The sequence below is a fragment of the Larimichthys crocea genome, chromosome I, assembly GCF_000972845.2.
Source record: "Larimichthys crocea isolate SSNF chromosome I, L_crocea_2.0, whole genome shotgun sequence".
Lineage (NCBI taxonomy): Eukaryota > Metazoa > Chordata > Actinopteri > Sciaenidae > Larimichthys > Larimichthys crocea.
Window position 1 is genome coordinate 2,750,054 of NC_040011.1, and position 16,389 is coordinate 2,766,442.

Sequence of the window (16,389 nt, forward strand, 5' to 3'; positions counted from 1 at the left end):
GGCACCTGTGAAGCTGAGGTAGCATTCGGTGATCACTAGTGATGGGCTCAGCAGTCCACCCCAAATTTTCTTTGCTGCTCCAGCCTTGATGATTGTCGTGGTAGAGGTTTGATATCTTTTGATTGTGATTTGAATTCTTCTCCCTCGTAAGGCTGCCGGCCTGGGACGCCTCAAGCCGAACACACTCGTCATGGGCTTCAAGAACGACTGGAGGGACGGCGACATGATGAATGTGGAGACTTACATCAGTATGATCCAGTAAGTTGAGTCAGCAGTCATGTTATAGTTTGTGTTCTAGCACTCACAGAGGGAGCTACATATAGACCGTTTGTTTTTGCTGTACATGTGAAAGTGTCCTTTAGTAGAAGAGACTCAGACTCTGTAAAGTAAAAGAATGATGCATCATGGCTGTTTTCAGGAGGGCTATGCTAATCATGCAGATAATGCTTAATCCATTAATCCACTGTTTGATGTATATTCCTGCCCACCATCATATTTTGTGTAACTTTGTCTTCAGACACTCTAGTCACATGATCACGTATGATGTCACTGTTAGATGATGGATGAACCTTTATAGAAGAGTTAGTTTGTGGTAACACCAAATAATAGTAATTAGATTTTTGGTGTCAGCAACATGTCTTTTTTTGGTATCCCTCTTCATTCATCAATATCTGCTGTATCAGATGTTCAGTCAGATTACCCCATACTCCCTCAGATTTGTCCGGCTTGTGTTACATTCTCCATTCTTTTCTGGCTGGGCATACAGGAGGTTAGTTCACTCAGCCAGACAGACGGGAGGAGCTGTGCATTTATTGGCTGTTGTCAAAGCTCTTCTTCTAAACCTGATTTTGTTGCCCTTCACAGGCAGCAGTGAAGTGTCCCCTAGCAGAGTTCTTTCATTTTTGTTTATAATATGCTTCCTTTATGCATGAATAGTTTATGCACACCTGAGCATAAGCCAGGCTCAGTGATATTATATTCTATATCTGTGACACACACACATAGCTCAGAATTAAAGAGTGTTAGTGGTGGTGGTGATGTATAGAGAAAAATGAATAATAATATCAATTTCCTGTTATCGACAAATAATTTTTCCCACCATGTGAATGTTGCTAAATAACAAAAAGATTGGAGCCTTCAGCCGGCCCTCTGAGTGTCCGAGCCCTCGAGATATTTCAAACTTCAACGCTGAGCCGTGTTTACTGTAAGAGCTGCTGCTACACTCACTCTGTGTGTACTATTAACATGAGTACAGTGTTTGTGAGCCTGCTGAACCCTAAACCAGTCATGTGAGACCAAGTGAAGGACTTAAGCTGAATGAGTTCCTGATTGTGAAGTGTGGGGATTACAAGCTGAAGGTCAGAGATGGTTCAGCTCTCCAATATTAAAATCACAGCTAATGCGCTCAGCAATGTGCCCTTTCCTTTCCATCCAGCTGCAGGCCTGAGAGATGTTTGAACCTGGAGTTTGTTTGGTGCAGCTCTGATCAGTCCGCCTTTTTTTAAAAATGTTCCATGTGTGTGTGACTCTGAGTCTCCGTTTGGTCCGACAGCTCACACTTCATTTTGTCTGCTGCTGATGACAATTGTTCATTTCTTTTTCCTCTCAGCGATTCCTTTGACTTCCAGTTTGGTGCTGTTATTCTGCGACTGAAAGAGGGCCTGGATGTGTCCCACATCCAAGGACAAGGTATCACACACACCATGGACTTTCAGTCTTCTCATATAAAACAATAATGCAGATAGGCGTACACTTCCCTCTATGTTTCTCTCCTCTTATTGCCTTCTGTTCTCTTCTTCCTGCACCTTGTCCTCCATCTGCCCTTTCACTCCGTTTCCTCCCAGATGACTTGCTGTCCTCCCAGGAGAAGTCTTCAGGGATGAAAGATGTGATTGTGTCCATAGACACCAGCAAAGACTCTGACGCTGATTCATCCAAGCCGTCTTCAAAGGCCACCAGCCTCCAGAACAGCCCAGCTGTACAGAAAGGTCAGCCCACCACTCTGCATGTGTCTTCATTCATTTAATGATTTTTTATATTCCTACTTCATCTACTGAGCAGACTTTAGGGGAGACAGTGTTGATGTGGCAGGAGGGATGTGATCATTTATCAATCTATTTTCATATTCAGCCCATTAAAGTACTTTTCTAGCAGAACCATATTGTTATTCACAGAATCTTAACGTGGTGTTGTTGCTCAAACACAAGCAGAAGTTGTGACAGAGGAAGGCTTTTCAGGCAGGAAATCAGTTTAACGCCATGCTGTGAGATCCCTCCTAATCCATCAATACTTCCCTTATTACGCCCACACACACACACACACACACACACACACAGCCCTGACAGGAAGTCTCCTCAGTGACCTGTGACCCCAGTCTTCCCACTGGGCCCAGTTTGTTAGTCCACAGATTGTGTGTGCGTGCGTGCGTGTGTGTGTGCGTGCGTGCATGTGTGTGTGTTGGGAACTGTAGTAATAAACATTCCCAAGTCCAGTCCTGATCCACGAGACTGATCCAGTGTTCACTGTTCATATTTATTTGATTACATCTGAATGAAACCAACAATGTTTAGCACATTATCTTAAATATTATCTTAAATATAAATATTAAATAATATGTCATATTAATATAAGATGATACATTGACCAAACATAATCATTTCATTTAGTATCAAAGGGCAGCGACAATATGAAAACAAAGGAAGCTGTGTCCCTCTGCTTGACCTCGAGATCATGCTTGTTTTCTGTTTTCTGTAACGTCTCCTCCATGTCGTCCTGTTGTCTCCGTACATGTACACATCAGTTTCTCAGCAACACAACATCAGATCCAACAGTCACTTTTTGATTCTACATTCTACTTCATTTTTATGAATGATATTATGATATTAAACCTTCTGTTGACTCAAAGGGCACCTCGCTCATGGTGGACATTGTTGTATCTCTGTACATAATGTTATATAGAGTACAGTGTAGAGCTGCTCAGTATGGAAGGAGTCATGAGATAACTGATGTTGTGACTTGGAGCTCTAGAAATAGAATTGATGTCACTTTCCTGAAAGACTTTGACCTTGAAACACCTACTGGAAGTGTTGATAGTAGCTTGACAGGTACTGTGGAAAAGTTAAAATAGAAGAAAGAGGGAGAGATCAGTGAATGAACAGTGTCTCTGAGTCCACCATGTGACCTTCATCAGGGAGCAGCTCAGTACTCTTTCTGTCTGTTAATGAGTTACCGCATTAGATTATAGAAATAGGTCTGTATTTGTAAATGCTGCTCACGTTGATAACGTGTTGCTTTGGTTAAGATAGATGTCTTGATTGAAGTAATCTTCTTAGTCCCAGCCAAGGCTTCTCCCTGAGCTCAGACCTCTACGCTGTAACTCATTTTAATCTGTGCACCGTCTCTGTGGAGTTGTTGAGCTTTGAGAATCAGAAGTGATTCATGCGTATTTAATGCTCTCACATGTCCACGAATGTTTCTGAACAAATGTCCAGTTGCAGCCAGATTAAGTTAACTGGAGAGTCCTGGCTCTGAGCTGCTGCTTTTATTGCTCGGGTCGGGATCAGAACTTTCCAGAAATGAGTGTGTGTGTGTGACGTCACATCAACATTTCATTTCAACTTTTTTTCTCTCCTTTTGTCTCACATTATCCAGATGACGATGATGATGGCAAAGCTCCAACTCAGCCCCTGTTGAAAAAAGGCAGGAGATCACTCACTTGGGTTGCCTTAAACCTTCCTCTGCTTTGTTTTGATCTTCTTCTATCGACCTGTCTCCCTTTGTTATCTTTCGTGTGCTCCTTTCATATTTCCTGTCCTCTTGCTGTCTTTCTCCTTCTGTCACCTCGTTCTTCAAAGTTTATTTGGAATTCCTCTTGTCTTAACATACCGTCTTGCACCCTGCTGTCTCTGTCTTGTGTCCCGTGTTTCAGGCCTGCTAGCTACTTGGCTTTGGGAATTAACACTTTGTCTTTTCCTCTCTTTCTCCTGCTCTCCTGTTACCAGCTTGTAGCTCACTCACATATATATACTGTATGTCACAGTGCCTTCAACTTCCTCCAAGTCTGAGTATTAAATGTTGTGAGCGCGTGCCAACATTTCACTTTCCTCCAAAGCGTCTTGGGCCTGCTGCTTCTCTCTGTCTCTGTCTCTCTCTCTGTCTCTCTCTCTGTCTCTCTCTCTGTCTCTGTCTCTGTCTCTCTCTCTCTCTCTCTCTCTCTCTCTCTCTCTCTCTCTCTCTATCTCTCTCTATCTCTCTATCTCGTAGTAGTAAGATGAAAGCTGCTCTCCTGTTTTCATGTTTCAGCTAACCCCCGAGCCTCTCACAGCTTCACTCTGTTTGCTTGCTGTTGGTAGTATTGATATTGATTGGTGTTTCCTCTGTTCATAAAGCCCAAATCAAAAAAGAAAAACTATGCATAATGAAAACACTTCCTGTGTGACTCATCAATGAAAGCCGTAAACTCCCCTCGCACAGTCAGTACACTTGTTGATGTCACCTGCTCTGGTATTAGCAGCAGCTTACCTTATGATGGATAATGTTAGCAAACTTTCCACATTCCACAGCCAAATCCATTTTTGGCAGAATTATTTTAGAAAGTCTGAAATCTTAAATAGTAATTCATATCACAGACATTTGAAGTAATGGCTCCAAAAACTACAATTCAGCTCCAAACAACACTTCCAGAGGAAACATTGATCACAGTTGACTGTCTTCATGGTTTATAAGAATAATATGTTCTGACGTGCTCACCGTCCCATCACATCACACCTTTTTCCAAAACCACAGCAGTTCTGCTATTATGCTTACACACACACACACACACACACACTGATAGTTAACAGTCCGCAGAGCTGAAGAACACACAGGTCTGTTCTCTCTCTCAGGACTCTCAGCAGGCCAGCAAATGATAGAAATGACTGAAATGTCTTCTGCTGCCGTCTAAGGTGTGTGTGTGTGTGTGTGTGTGTGTGTGTGTGTGTGTGTGTGTGTGTGTGTGTGTGTAGACAAGAAGAGCCCGACTGTACCACTGAATGTCTCCGACCAGAGGCTGCTGGAGGCCAGCCAGCAGTTCCAGAAGAAACAGGGGAAGGGCACAGTGGACGTCTGGTGGCTGTTTGATGACGGAGGTGAGTCTGGGAGAAACAAAGGCGTCTGGTTTTTGTGAGTGTCAGTGCACTGCGTCGGAACGTTTTTAGAAACGTTTCTTTCAACATTCTATGAGTTCTTTGCTCGTTCTTTCATTTGGTGAACTGCTCCTGACATGACTTCCGCATCATACAGTAATTATGAACTAACATCCTAATTCTGATCCACATCCCTTCAAAGAACATCAAACTTATTGTTAGAACTGAGAGGAACCTCTGTGAAACATGACATATTCTCTTTCACATGAATACATTCAAAGTTCTGGACAAAAACATGCACAGAACAACATGAGAAATCTAAAGATGGCAGGTTTTTTTTCTGCCACCTGCTGACTGACTCAAGTCAAATCAATCCAGAGCCATCAGAAAGACGTTGATCAGTTTATCAGTTGGAGCTGACGAAGCCATCTTTGATGAGTAAGAGTGTTTGTCAGCCCGGCAGGCTGTAAAGAAGAGAACCAGGCCAGAGGCATGACTCATGTTCAACACTCATCATCGTCATCGTCATCGTCATCGTCGTCATCGTTGACAGCAGAGGAAGTGCAGTGTTCAAACTGCTGCAAACAGATGTGTTTACATTGAGTTTGAACACGTCCTCTGACTAAAGTCAGAACCAACCAACATCATTTCGGAGCAATCATATTTCTGCTGAAGCAGTGACTGCTCCTGAAATCTAAAATCCTCTCCAAGCTGGCCTCTGAAGAATGTTTGAAGGCGTAACAGGCAGAACGTGGAGACATTCTGGAGCTCTGATGTTTTCACTTTAACTCCAGTGACACACAGTCCATGCATAATGTTTCCATGACAAACCAGTTTGATGTCTCCTGTCCAGGTCTGACCCTGCTGATCCCCTACCTACTGACTAACAAGAAGAGGTGGAAGGACTGCAAGATCCGTGTCTTCATCGGAGGCAAGATTAACAGGATTGATCACGACCGCCGAGCGTAAGTACTCGTAGCGTTCTCTCCATCCACTGTGTCACGTTTGAAGGTCAACAAGAAGAGATGAGATGAGATTCTGTGTCGCTGCACATGGCTGCTTCTTCATCACTTAATTCAAACACTCAGATAATTCTCTACCCTCTCTGAGTTGGAAGGCAATGTTGAAAGCGCCTCCTCCGTTTTCAGAGGTTATCTCACTTTCACCCAGAAAGATGCTCTGTTAGCTTAATGTTCGTAGAGTAACGTTGCAAGGTAACATGTAACTTTACAACTTGTGTGGACAGTCAGATGTCATTTTGTGCCGGCTGCAAACTCCCATTTCCATCTGCGTGCCGCACTGATGCAGAGTGACGATGCATCCACACGTCTCTCTGACTTCAGAAAGCCTGTCATACAGTATAAAAGCAGAGATGCAGCTTGTGAGCGGTGGAACACGGTGCAGCCATCTGCTTTCCCTTCAGCACCACTCGTGTGCTCAGCTGCTGCTGACAACATGACACACACACACACACACACACACACACACACACACACACAGAGACACACACACACACACACACACAGACACACACTGCGTTTGTTCACGTTAGCCGAAGAACTTAATGTAATAATATGAGAGAGTAACACTTGACTTTATGTTGTGTACATTTTTTCTGGCGCATAGAGCGCTCCAGTTTTTATTCATGAACGACATCAAATTGATTTCAAATTCATCTAAAAAAAAACTTTTTTGTGAAGTTTGGACTGTTCTGAGTTTGGTTGCTGTCCTTGGCACATACTTTGAAACGCAACACTGCATAAAATGATTTATCTCTGCATGACAAATAGTGAAACTTCAGCTCTATGTTATTTCAGCGTTTAGTGAGCACAAAGCTCTGATACGAAGATATGAAGTCTTCACTGACTTCATGAAGTGACTGGTCACAGCTGCAGACAGCTGATCCACCTGAGTGAATGATTCCATGTTTGTATCAAACTTGTCATGTGTTGTAGAGTTGAGTGCCTGAACCACTACTGTGCTTCTCTTAGCTGCTGTCTGGTCATCACTGATGTGAAGTCTACTTTGTTGTTACTGAGTATAAACACAGAAGGAGCATCAGTGTGATCCTTGGAGGAGGAGAAACAGACTGCAGAGTGTATGCTGGAACATCCTGTCTGGTCCCTGATTGTTGTGTCTTCACCAGAGTCATTATCGTCGGGTCATTTCCTTGTTTTTGTGAGGAGAAGCTTTTCCCATCATGCCTCATTCACTCACTCACTCACTCACTCTTACCCACAGTTCAACTCTGTCTGCATTTTCAGACATTCGGAGGAGGAACTTTTCTTTCCTGGAATGAGATGAGAATATTGAAATCATTCTCTCTAAGTACAGAGCTAGAGTCACGACATGGTTAGCCTAGCTTAGCATAAAGACTGGACGCTAGCCTGGTTCTGTCCAAATACAGCGACCAACAGCTCTGAAGTTCTGTGCTGCATTATTCTCTGCATGAACCTGCAGGACGGATTCTGTTTTCAAGTTTTCAGCATAAATGCAACTCTCACCCTCTACCACACACACACACACACACACACACACACACACACACACTCTGTCTCTCATTGTCCCCTCATTGTCCCATTGGATAAAATTAGCTTGCTGCTAGCAGCCGAGCCTTTCATATCTCTGTGTGCGAGCACACAGCTCTCCTCTTTGTGTTTGTTTACTGCAGAACCACAAACTGAACATTTCATCAGAGACGACGCGTCACTGCATCTCTGCCAACCTGTCAAGGAAAGAAGACTGCAGCGTGTTTGTTCAAACAGTATTTCTGACCTGCAGGTGCCTGCATGTCTGTTCAACCTTGAATTGATCCAGTTTATTAGGTGGAGAGGGTGTAGCATGGGCAAAGGAAGAGGTTATGCACACCTGAATCATGGGGATAGAAAAATAATGTATCTTCTATTAACACTGCGACATGGGTCAACTGTAACACCAGTGTCTGTCAGACAACTGAGTTCACTGTGAACCTGTTAGAATTCAAGTGAAACACTCAAACCTCACTGTAGAAGCATCAGACCTCACACATAGATGGTATAAAAACATGGATGCAGTCTCTGTGACATCACTCACAGATTTGTGACGTGGCTCTGGCTTGGCCGTCCTACCGCCATTGGCTAAAAATATATTGTGGGTGGACCTGAGTTGGGCTGATTTAAGCCTGGGTGCTCAAGCCCCCTCTACAAGCACCCACCTGTCAATCACAGCATCCACGCTCTTAATCCTGCATAACTTCAAGCCTTAATATAATGTGAACAGGTGAGTTGTATATAAATTCACCCTCAGTACAGTTGTCATCAATGGGGAAATTAGCTATAGAGACCAAAACTGTTTTTGTACCAGGCTGTGAACATTATTTGTTACATGTTTATTTCTGCTGTGAAGCTGGACATTTGAACATGGGGACTTATGGAGACTGACTCACTTCTGGAACCAGCCTCAAGTGGACGTTAGAGGAACTGCAGTTTTTGGCACATCCTCACAGCCTTGATGGTTGACGCTTGGTCTCCAACTGGCTGAGCAGGTGGAGTACAGTGAGCTGATGGGAGCGCTGAGACTGAACCGAACTATAAAGTTGTATGCCGTGAAACCAGAACAATGAGCTGCAGTGCATTGTAGGGCTTCATAGAGCTGAGAAACCTTTACAGTACACCTGGTGACGTGACTGATTATTAATCTAAAACAGTGATGTGGGCAGCAGATTTAATTTGAAAGCAGGAATGTGACGGTTGTATGAAAATAAAATCTCTCCACTGGTGACAGATGGTGATTTCAGGCTCTGGGCTTCTTTGAACCTGAAGCTACAGGAAATGACTCTCATACACAGAATGCCACAGCGCTCCTAGTAAAGCCTGCCGTACCTGCCTCCACCCTCCCAGAATGTCCGTGTTCAAACAGAACTATTTAAAGCGGCTTTCCCTGGCCTCCATGATGACTCAGTGCTGTTATCTGTCCACAGCTCCTTCACTTGAAAATGTCTTGCAGCTGGTTTCCAGTATTTCACCTGAAGCTCTGTATTTGTTTTTTCCTGCGCAGGATGGCCACTCTGCTGAGCAAGTTCAGGATAGACTTCTCTGACATCACCGTGCTGGGAGACATAAACACCAAGCCCAAGAAGGAGCAGTAAGTTTTTCTCTGTTAAAGATGAGCCATGTCAAAGAACAGTGAGGGGGTCAGATGATCGTAAACTCAATAAACTGTTAGTTCAGCGTCATATTGACATACTTTTTTCACTGCTGCCGTCACACATACGTGAATTCCTCACATGGAATTCATCTGTGGTGAACTCCACTGCATCCCCTAATGTGACTGCAGCCTTAAGCTACTGTGTGTGGAATGATCATTCCCTGCAGATGTTTCACATTGACGGAGAAAAGGCAGGGATTACATCCACTGATTGAGCCTGTTTGAAACTAAACGCCAGTGAGACTTTAATTCATGGAAATATTTAGTGAATGAAAACAGGATTTCTGTGAGAGTATGACATGACTCTGAAAATTAATATTCTAAAATGAGCATGGAGGGAGAGTTTGCATAAAGCAGGGATCAGGCTCTCTAACAAAAGCTTCTCTCTACTGGTGAGTTAAAAAAAAAAATCCCAGTTTAAAGCAGTTATTTAACCGCTTACCTCAAAAGTGGAAACATGAAGAAATGATCCATTATTGTCTGACTGTCTGCGTTAACTGTGCTAGGACAAAGTCGAACCCTGAAGTTGTCATTAAAATAACATGTTAGACCTTCCTGGTCGTCGGCCTGTGCACATGCACTCATCATGTGTAGCCACGTGTGAATCATTCCCTGCTCTGGTGTCCTAAAGTTTGGTAGAATATTTCTGTGTAAAGATAAAATGAACACATTTTTAATGGATAGGTTTTTATCTCCACTCTATGAATATTTAAAGTCCAGTGTTTCACATCTGTCATCAGTCTGCATTAATAAATAATGATAGATGGATGAGTGTGTGTCCAGAGCGTGTGTGAGGAGAGAGTCATTGGCTCCCCCGTGTGGTCTGTTTGTGTAAAGACATCAAACTGAGACCGATGAGTTTGGATTTCACTCTGCTTTCAACAGGTGTGATGAATATGATACATATATATTTCTATCAGTCTGCATGGGTTCTCTGTTAAAGTGCATGTTTTTGGACTGTGGGGCTTCCTCCCACAGTCCAAAGGTTCATTCTTAACAGGTTCATTGGTGACTCTGTAACTGTCCGTAGGTGTGAATGTGAGTGTGAATGGTTGTAACTTCAATTATCATTCCAGATAATTACAGCTTGAGTTCTACCTAATTGCACTAACTGAGTTATTATGTGACACATGATAGAACACATCACTAGAGCTCAGTCAGACACAAGACGATCAGACCAGTGTAGTGATGCTGGCGTGATGCTGTTCCCATCACGTATGAGGGGATTAACCACCAAGCTGTTGTTGTCGTGCAGCGTGGCGGCCTTCGAGGAGATGATCGAGCCGTATCGGCTGAAGGAGGACGACATGGAGCAAGAGGCAGCTGAGAGTCTGAAGAACAGAGAACCCTGGAGGATCACTGACAACGAGCTGGAACTGTACCGTGCCAAGGTCAGCACACTACATGCTTCCCTAAGCTCCTTGAAATCCTTGGAAATTTGTGAATTTAAGGGGGGGATAATAGCCTTGAAAGTCTTTGAAAATAGACATGTAGTAGGGTTTTAGATTGTCTGTTGTTAGCTGGAAAGTCCTGGACAAGTCCTTAAATGTAATGTTTAAGTGGTATGGAACATTTAGTGAATGTTAAACAGAGTTCCATGTTTCTAAGAAAAGAAGTCCAGTGGAGTGAATACTGTTCACTGTTCTAAAGCTAACTGTGGCTGTAACTGGCTCAGAGTTGGTGTTCCAGCAGCTTGTGATAATTATCTGGTAAGCTGATACCTGAATGTTTCAAGCTGTTTGTTTGTGTCTGCAGAGTAATCGTCAGATCAGACTCAACGAACTGCTGAAGGAGCACTCAAGCACAGCCAACCTCATCGTCATGTAAGTGTGTGTGTGTGTGTGTGTGTGTGTGTGTGTGTGTGTGTTTGTATGTGTTCATCAATATGATGACACTGAGATAGGCGAGAGTATTTATGGGGAGTGTTCGCATGCAGCAGCTGAGGCCGTATCAACTCTCCTGTTCCTTTTAAAGACTCAGTTAAATGTGTTGATCCACAGTGTGTTTTTTTGGTCTTTTCAAATGTCCAGACTAACTTCCTCTAATAGAAGTAGTTCTATAGGCACCTGAATGCTCTGAAAGAAGTTGTTTGTCGGTCTCCTGCCCTCACACCTTTCCGGTGTCACATGGAGGGATTGTGTCCGGCTGTTTTTTAACTTCCCAAACCAAAGTAGAATGAACATGAACATGAAGTAGGCAGTGTTTGAGGAGACACTGACTGATCATCGTCCACACTCATCAGACTTCTCAGGCCACAGTTTAGCCTTTTCACCTATGGGATAACCTGTCATGTGAACTTTAAGGCAGCAATCAGACAGATATTAACTCTGCAGCCCCCTCTTTGGCACAGCAGCATCTATAATAAAACATGTGGATCTAGCAAGGCTGCAAACTTGATAAGAGAGTCACATGTCAGTAATTTGATAAACTCTGTCCTGACTTCAGCTTCAGTCACTTTCACTTTGGTGATATGTGTGATTTGGAGCAGGAGTTAACACAGACTCCAGCAGGTTCACTTGTTTAGTTGACACATGATTGTCCTTTGAATTGGACCGTGCTCCCCTTTACTCCTAGGCATCATGGGAGCTTCTAAATGTGCTCACAGGTCTATCTGTATTTAAAAGCAGCCCTGTTAATGACTGCCCTCTCTTTCTCTCGCTCCCTTTTCTGTGCAGGAGTCTGCCGTTGGCCAGGAAGGGCACTGTGTCCAGCGCTCTGTACATGGCCTGGCTGGAGGCGTTGTCTAAGGACCTGCCGCCCATCCTCCTGGTGCGCGGAAACCACCAGAGTGTCCTCACCTTCTACTCTTAAACATGCACACAGAGAAGAAAATCCATGTTTTTTTAAAAGCCTCACATCCATTTCTGCTTCTGGAGCAGAACCACATACACATCCCAGATCCAGTCCAAACCTAAAGGTGCACCACATACACTCCAGAGACGGTAGAAAACACACAGCCACTGATGGAAACAATGCTGGTAATATGAATAAAGATGAAGGAAGTGATGATGGTTGACGTGTAAAAAACAGTCAGGGTGGGGTGGGAGGGTGGGGGGGTGTTGTACGGTTGCCCACTCAGCTCCTTCTTTCTATTTATTCTACAATGTTTTACGAGGTTTTTCTCTTGTAGCTCTAGTTTCTTTAAATTTCCTCCTGAAAATTTCATTTTTGTCAAAGTTGATTTCTCTCAGGCTCCAAAGCAGTTGTGCACAATGTCCACATTGTTCTCATGATATGGAATACCTTGATGTCATACTTGTTTCATTGGACCAGCTGTCGTGTTTGTGATGCAGCAATAATCACCCTGTCCTGTTGTTTTTCCTTTAATATTGGGAGAGAACCATGCAGAAAGCTTTGCAACACCGTCTAAAGCCTTATGGATGTGCCTTCCAGCTGAATCAGATGAAATAATTATAATCTCTATCCAGATTGACAATATTACCTATTATATTGGATGATAGTTAGTTTTATTGAGTTTTAAATGTGATTCTTTCTTAGTTGGAGCGTTGCATTTCTGCGAGTGGATTGCATGAATTTAATGAAGGGTCTCCACTTGATTGCATGAAGCCTTTTCTGTCATTTCTCTCTTTTACCCTAATCAACGTATTTTATTTTGGGTTCTTTTCTTTTGTATTCACTTTTGAGTCTTCCTTTTTAAAGCTGTTGAATATTTAAGATGGCCTCAGCTACTAAACACAAGACACAATTTCTCTTTTAGGCACGTTGCCTAAAAAATGTTTATATGGGTCTTAAATTTAAGATCTCGCTGTATGTCAGAAAAAGATGTGAACGTAGTTTTTCAATAGCCTTGTTCAGATGGAAAGACTATCTCTCCCATGTAGCTGCTGATCCACTAGATTAAGTATTTCTTTCAACAACTGTTTGTGTCCACGTGTGCAGTTCTTCCCCTGAAAATCAGTTCAAACCTTGCCTTAATGCTAGAACTAACGATTGTCAAAGAGTTCCTTTTCTCTTATAAGCCATACTGGCTGGACGGTTTGTGGGTAAATGTAGATAGCGATTCATTAGTTCACTAATACGTGAATAATACGTTAGAGAAGCGTTTCAGCACAAAGGTTTTCTGTACTGTATATGCATCTCAAAATTCCTTCCCATAGTCCACCTGCTTTAGTCTCACATTCCTCGCTGTAGACCCGTACGTGTTGCCGGTGAAGTGATCAATCAACAGATCGGAACATATTCCACTTTGCCAGCGTTAGCGCCACAGTCCTGCTCGTTTGTCCAGCGTATGACGCTCTCCCATTCCCACTAAGTCTAGAAAGGGCAGAGAGAGAGTGAAGACTGGCAGGAGGAGTGTGACATTAGAATGTGTCAAGGCTGAGTGAAGATATACCTCTATGCATATGAGCTTGTGTTGCGTAAGTGCTTGTAATAAAAGTCCATGGCTCCTTCGTGTGAAAGGATCTCCTCGCCTCAGTTCATTTCAGGAGCACTTTAGGCATGTTCCTTTTCTCTACGCTGATTGTTTCGTACACAAAGACTTGCTTGTAGTCTTTTTAAGGGTACCATGTGTAGACCAGTTCACACTTTCTAACAGGTCTGATGTATTCTGTTCTATAGTGGTCAAAGAATGTCAACTTGACCTGATTCTTTTCAGATAACCACAGAGCTCTGATGTCTTCAATTGAAACTGGTTTCTGCTGTAACTGAGCGACAACTGCTACTGTTTGGAGTGTTAGGTTCCATTTCTTCTAAAGCTGTGTTCAGTCTGAATGCAAAGTGAATTTGTGGCAGTGCTGTGTTGACTTACTGTTACTAAAAAAAATACATGAATGAGCTGGAAGGTACTGCCAGTGTACAGTCATTAAAAGCAAATAAACACGGCCTATTGAACAAAAATTCAGCTGTCAGATTTGCATGGATAACATAAGACATGTTGAGTGTAATCACACTGACCACAGAAGAGGTCATGTTAATGTTTCACTCGCTGTGCAGTTTATTCAAACTGAAAACTTCCACTGTTTTCTAACACGAGCAGTTCACAGGAAATGAACCTGGACCTAAACTGCAACATAATCCAAAAGAACAGTCTATTAACTTGGTTCTTATTCAAAACTGCCACAAATCCAATGGAATAAAACAGGGTTCTCTTTCTTTGTAATGTTCTCATTCTTCTTCTGCGTTTCCTCCAGAAAAAGGCAGGTCGAGCATTTTGACTATCATGTCCTTCATGTTCTTTACTGTATGCAATTTCAAAAGAGGAATGTGACACCATCCTTAGGTTAGGTTGAATGTACTGTATAATAATGAACACTACCGCTAGGAGTTAGCATATGTAGTCTGCTTTGGTTTTCTCTTCTCATGCATATAAATAGTTTCCTGCATAGACTGCAGTTAGCACAGTGCGGTGTACTGTGTGTCAGCTTCATAGTGCTGTTAGCGTTCATACAGCTGTATCCCACCACTCATCACTCAGTGCTGTTCTTATGAATGTATATACGCATTCAGTGCATACACTTTAACTATATACACTCTCATGGTCACAGTGTATTAAATATACCCAGAGTACTTTCCAAGTATGTGAAAAGCATGTTCTAGGTGAGGAACTGTAAACCTGAAACTCTTAAGGCACAGTCAGAGACTCTCCCTGGTTACGGTATAGCACACAGTAGCACCCCCAAAAACCACGGCACAACTTTTCAAAAGAAGAGCCCCGATCCAGAATGTCATGGAGCCAGACAGACTCCTGACAGTCCCCTCAAAACCATTGTGATGATAACAAACAGACCAGTCCAGACCAGTCCAGTTAGACCAAATTTAATTTTGACCCTGGTTTTGAGTAATCAAGTAGATCTGTAGATGCACTAATCACTAACAATCCAAGAGATCTCGACATCTGGTCACCAGACTGAATGAAAGTGCCACTTGAATCACCAGTGGCATTCCAAAGAATAAAAACTACACTGACTTCTCCTAAAGTTACTGCCAATAGAATATATAACCATTCATATATAGCACACTTTTTGTTTGTAGTCTGCATTTTAGACATGCCGCCTGTGAGCTCAACAGAGATTCTGACATTTGGGGGCGCTGTTGTGCACTATAACACAATCAAGGACTGTCTTTAACCTCTGTTCATTGTTCTGCTGTGAAGCACTCGCTCTCCTTTAGTGTCACAGAGCAACAACATTACAAACAAGAACACGGGTTACTCTATATTTGTATAATAAAGAATATATATATGCCTATATATACACACATATATAAATGTATCAGTCCAGGGGGATCTTTGTCTTTGATACATCACATGAAGTGGAACAAAGACCTCCTGTCAACATTTTACAACCAAATAATAGTGTTTGTGTGTTGTTTTCTTCATTTATGTCTGATAGATTTTAAAAACTGTCTGACAAAACTACTGTGTTCTACTGAAGAAACCAAATGTCACCCATGTCATCATCTGACATCTCCTGATTATTGTGTGTATTATTATTTTCTTTTCTTTTTTTGCCAAAGCCTCCCTCTTTCTCTCCAGTCCCCATCCGCCGTGTGTCGAGCCGTGATGATGGATGACCATGAACCAAAATCAAACTAGTCTTTCTGTCTCCTGGCGGCCGACCTCGTCCACACTGCAAACATTAACTAACCTGTAAATAAACTTAGTCTAATGACATAAATTAAGGGAGAGGAATAATTATGTCGAATTTCATGGAGAAAGATATTTATTTTAGTGTAGAAGTTTCTCCTCTTTTGTCTTTAATATCTGGTTTTGGTTGTAAGTTAATTTGCACGTTGATTTCTTTTTTCTCTTTTGTTGCCTTTTGATTTTAGCAAATTCTGTCTTTTGTTTCTCTTCTTGAGTCTGTGTATTTCAATCTTTTCGATGCCTTTTGAAGAAAAGACATGACAGCAGAAGCAGATCAAACCTGTTTTCTCCTGCTTTCACACAAACGTGGATGGAATCGACCCAGCTGGTTAAAGCAGTAATGTTTTGATACACTGTACTGTTAACAGTCACAGATATGCTTTTTCTAACATTTTAACATTTATGATTACCAATACTTTGTACATCTTTATTGCAATAAATAAATCAAATGAAATCACTTACATCTGACGCCTG

At 42.4% G+C, this 16,389-nt stretch overlaps 1 protein-coding gene across 2 annotated transcripts in view; it reads left to right on the forward strand.

The window, feature by feature from the left end:
- The window catches only part of slc12a2 (solute carrier family 12 member 2), a 48,218-nt gene extending 31,846 nt beyond the window's left edge, over nt 1–16,372 (forward strand). Inside the window, exons 18-27 of one of the 2 annotated variants that reach the window (XM_019272159.2) lie at nt 152–258; nt 1,610–1,689; nt 1,845–1,988; nt 3,652–3,699; nt 5,004–5,126; nt 5,977–6,088; nt 9,159–9,245; nt 10,564–10,699; nt 11,064–11,131; nt 11,984–16,372. In XM_019272159.2, the coding sequence (XP_019127704.1) occupies nt 152–258; nt 1,610–1,689; nt 1,845–1,988; nt 3,652–3,699; nt 5,004–5,126; nt 5,977–6,088; nt 9,159–9,245; nt 10,564–10,699; nt 11,064–11,131; nt 11,984–12,119 (1,041 nt within the window). In that variant the 3' untranslated portion in view covers nt 12,120–16,372. The remainder of the gene's footprint in view (nt 1–151; nt 259–1,609; nt 1,690–1,844; nt 1,989–3,651; nt 3,700–5,003; nt 5,127–5,976; nt 6,089–9,158; nt 9,246–10,563; nt 10,700–11,063; nt 11,132–11,983) is intronic. The other variant, XM_019272161.2, reaches the window with a different exon arrangement.
- Nucleotides 16,373–16,389: the final 17 nt, after the last annotated feature.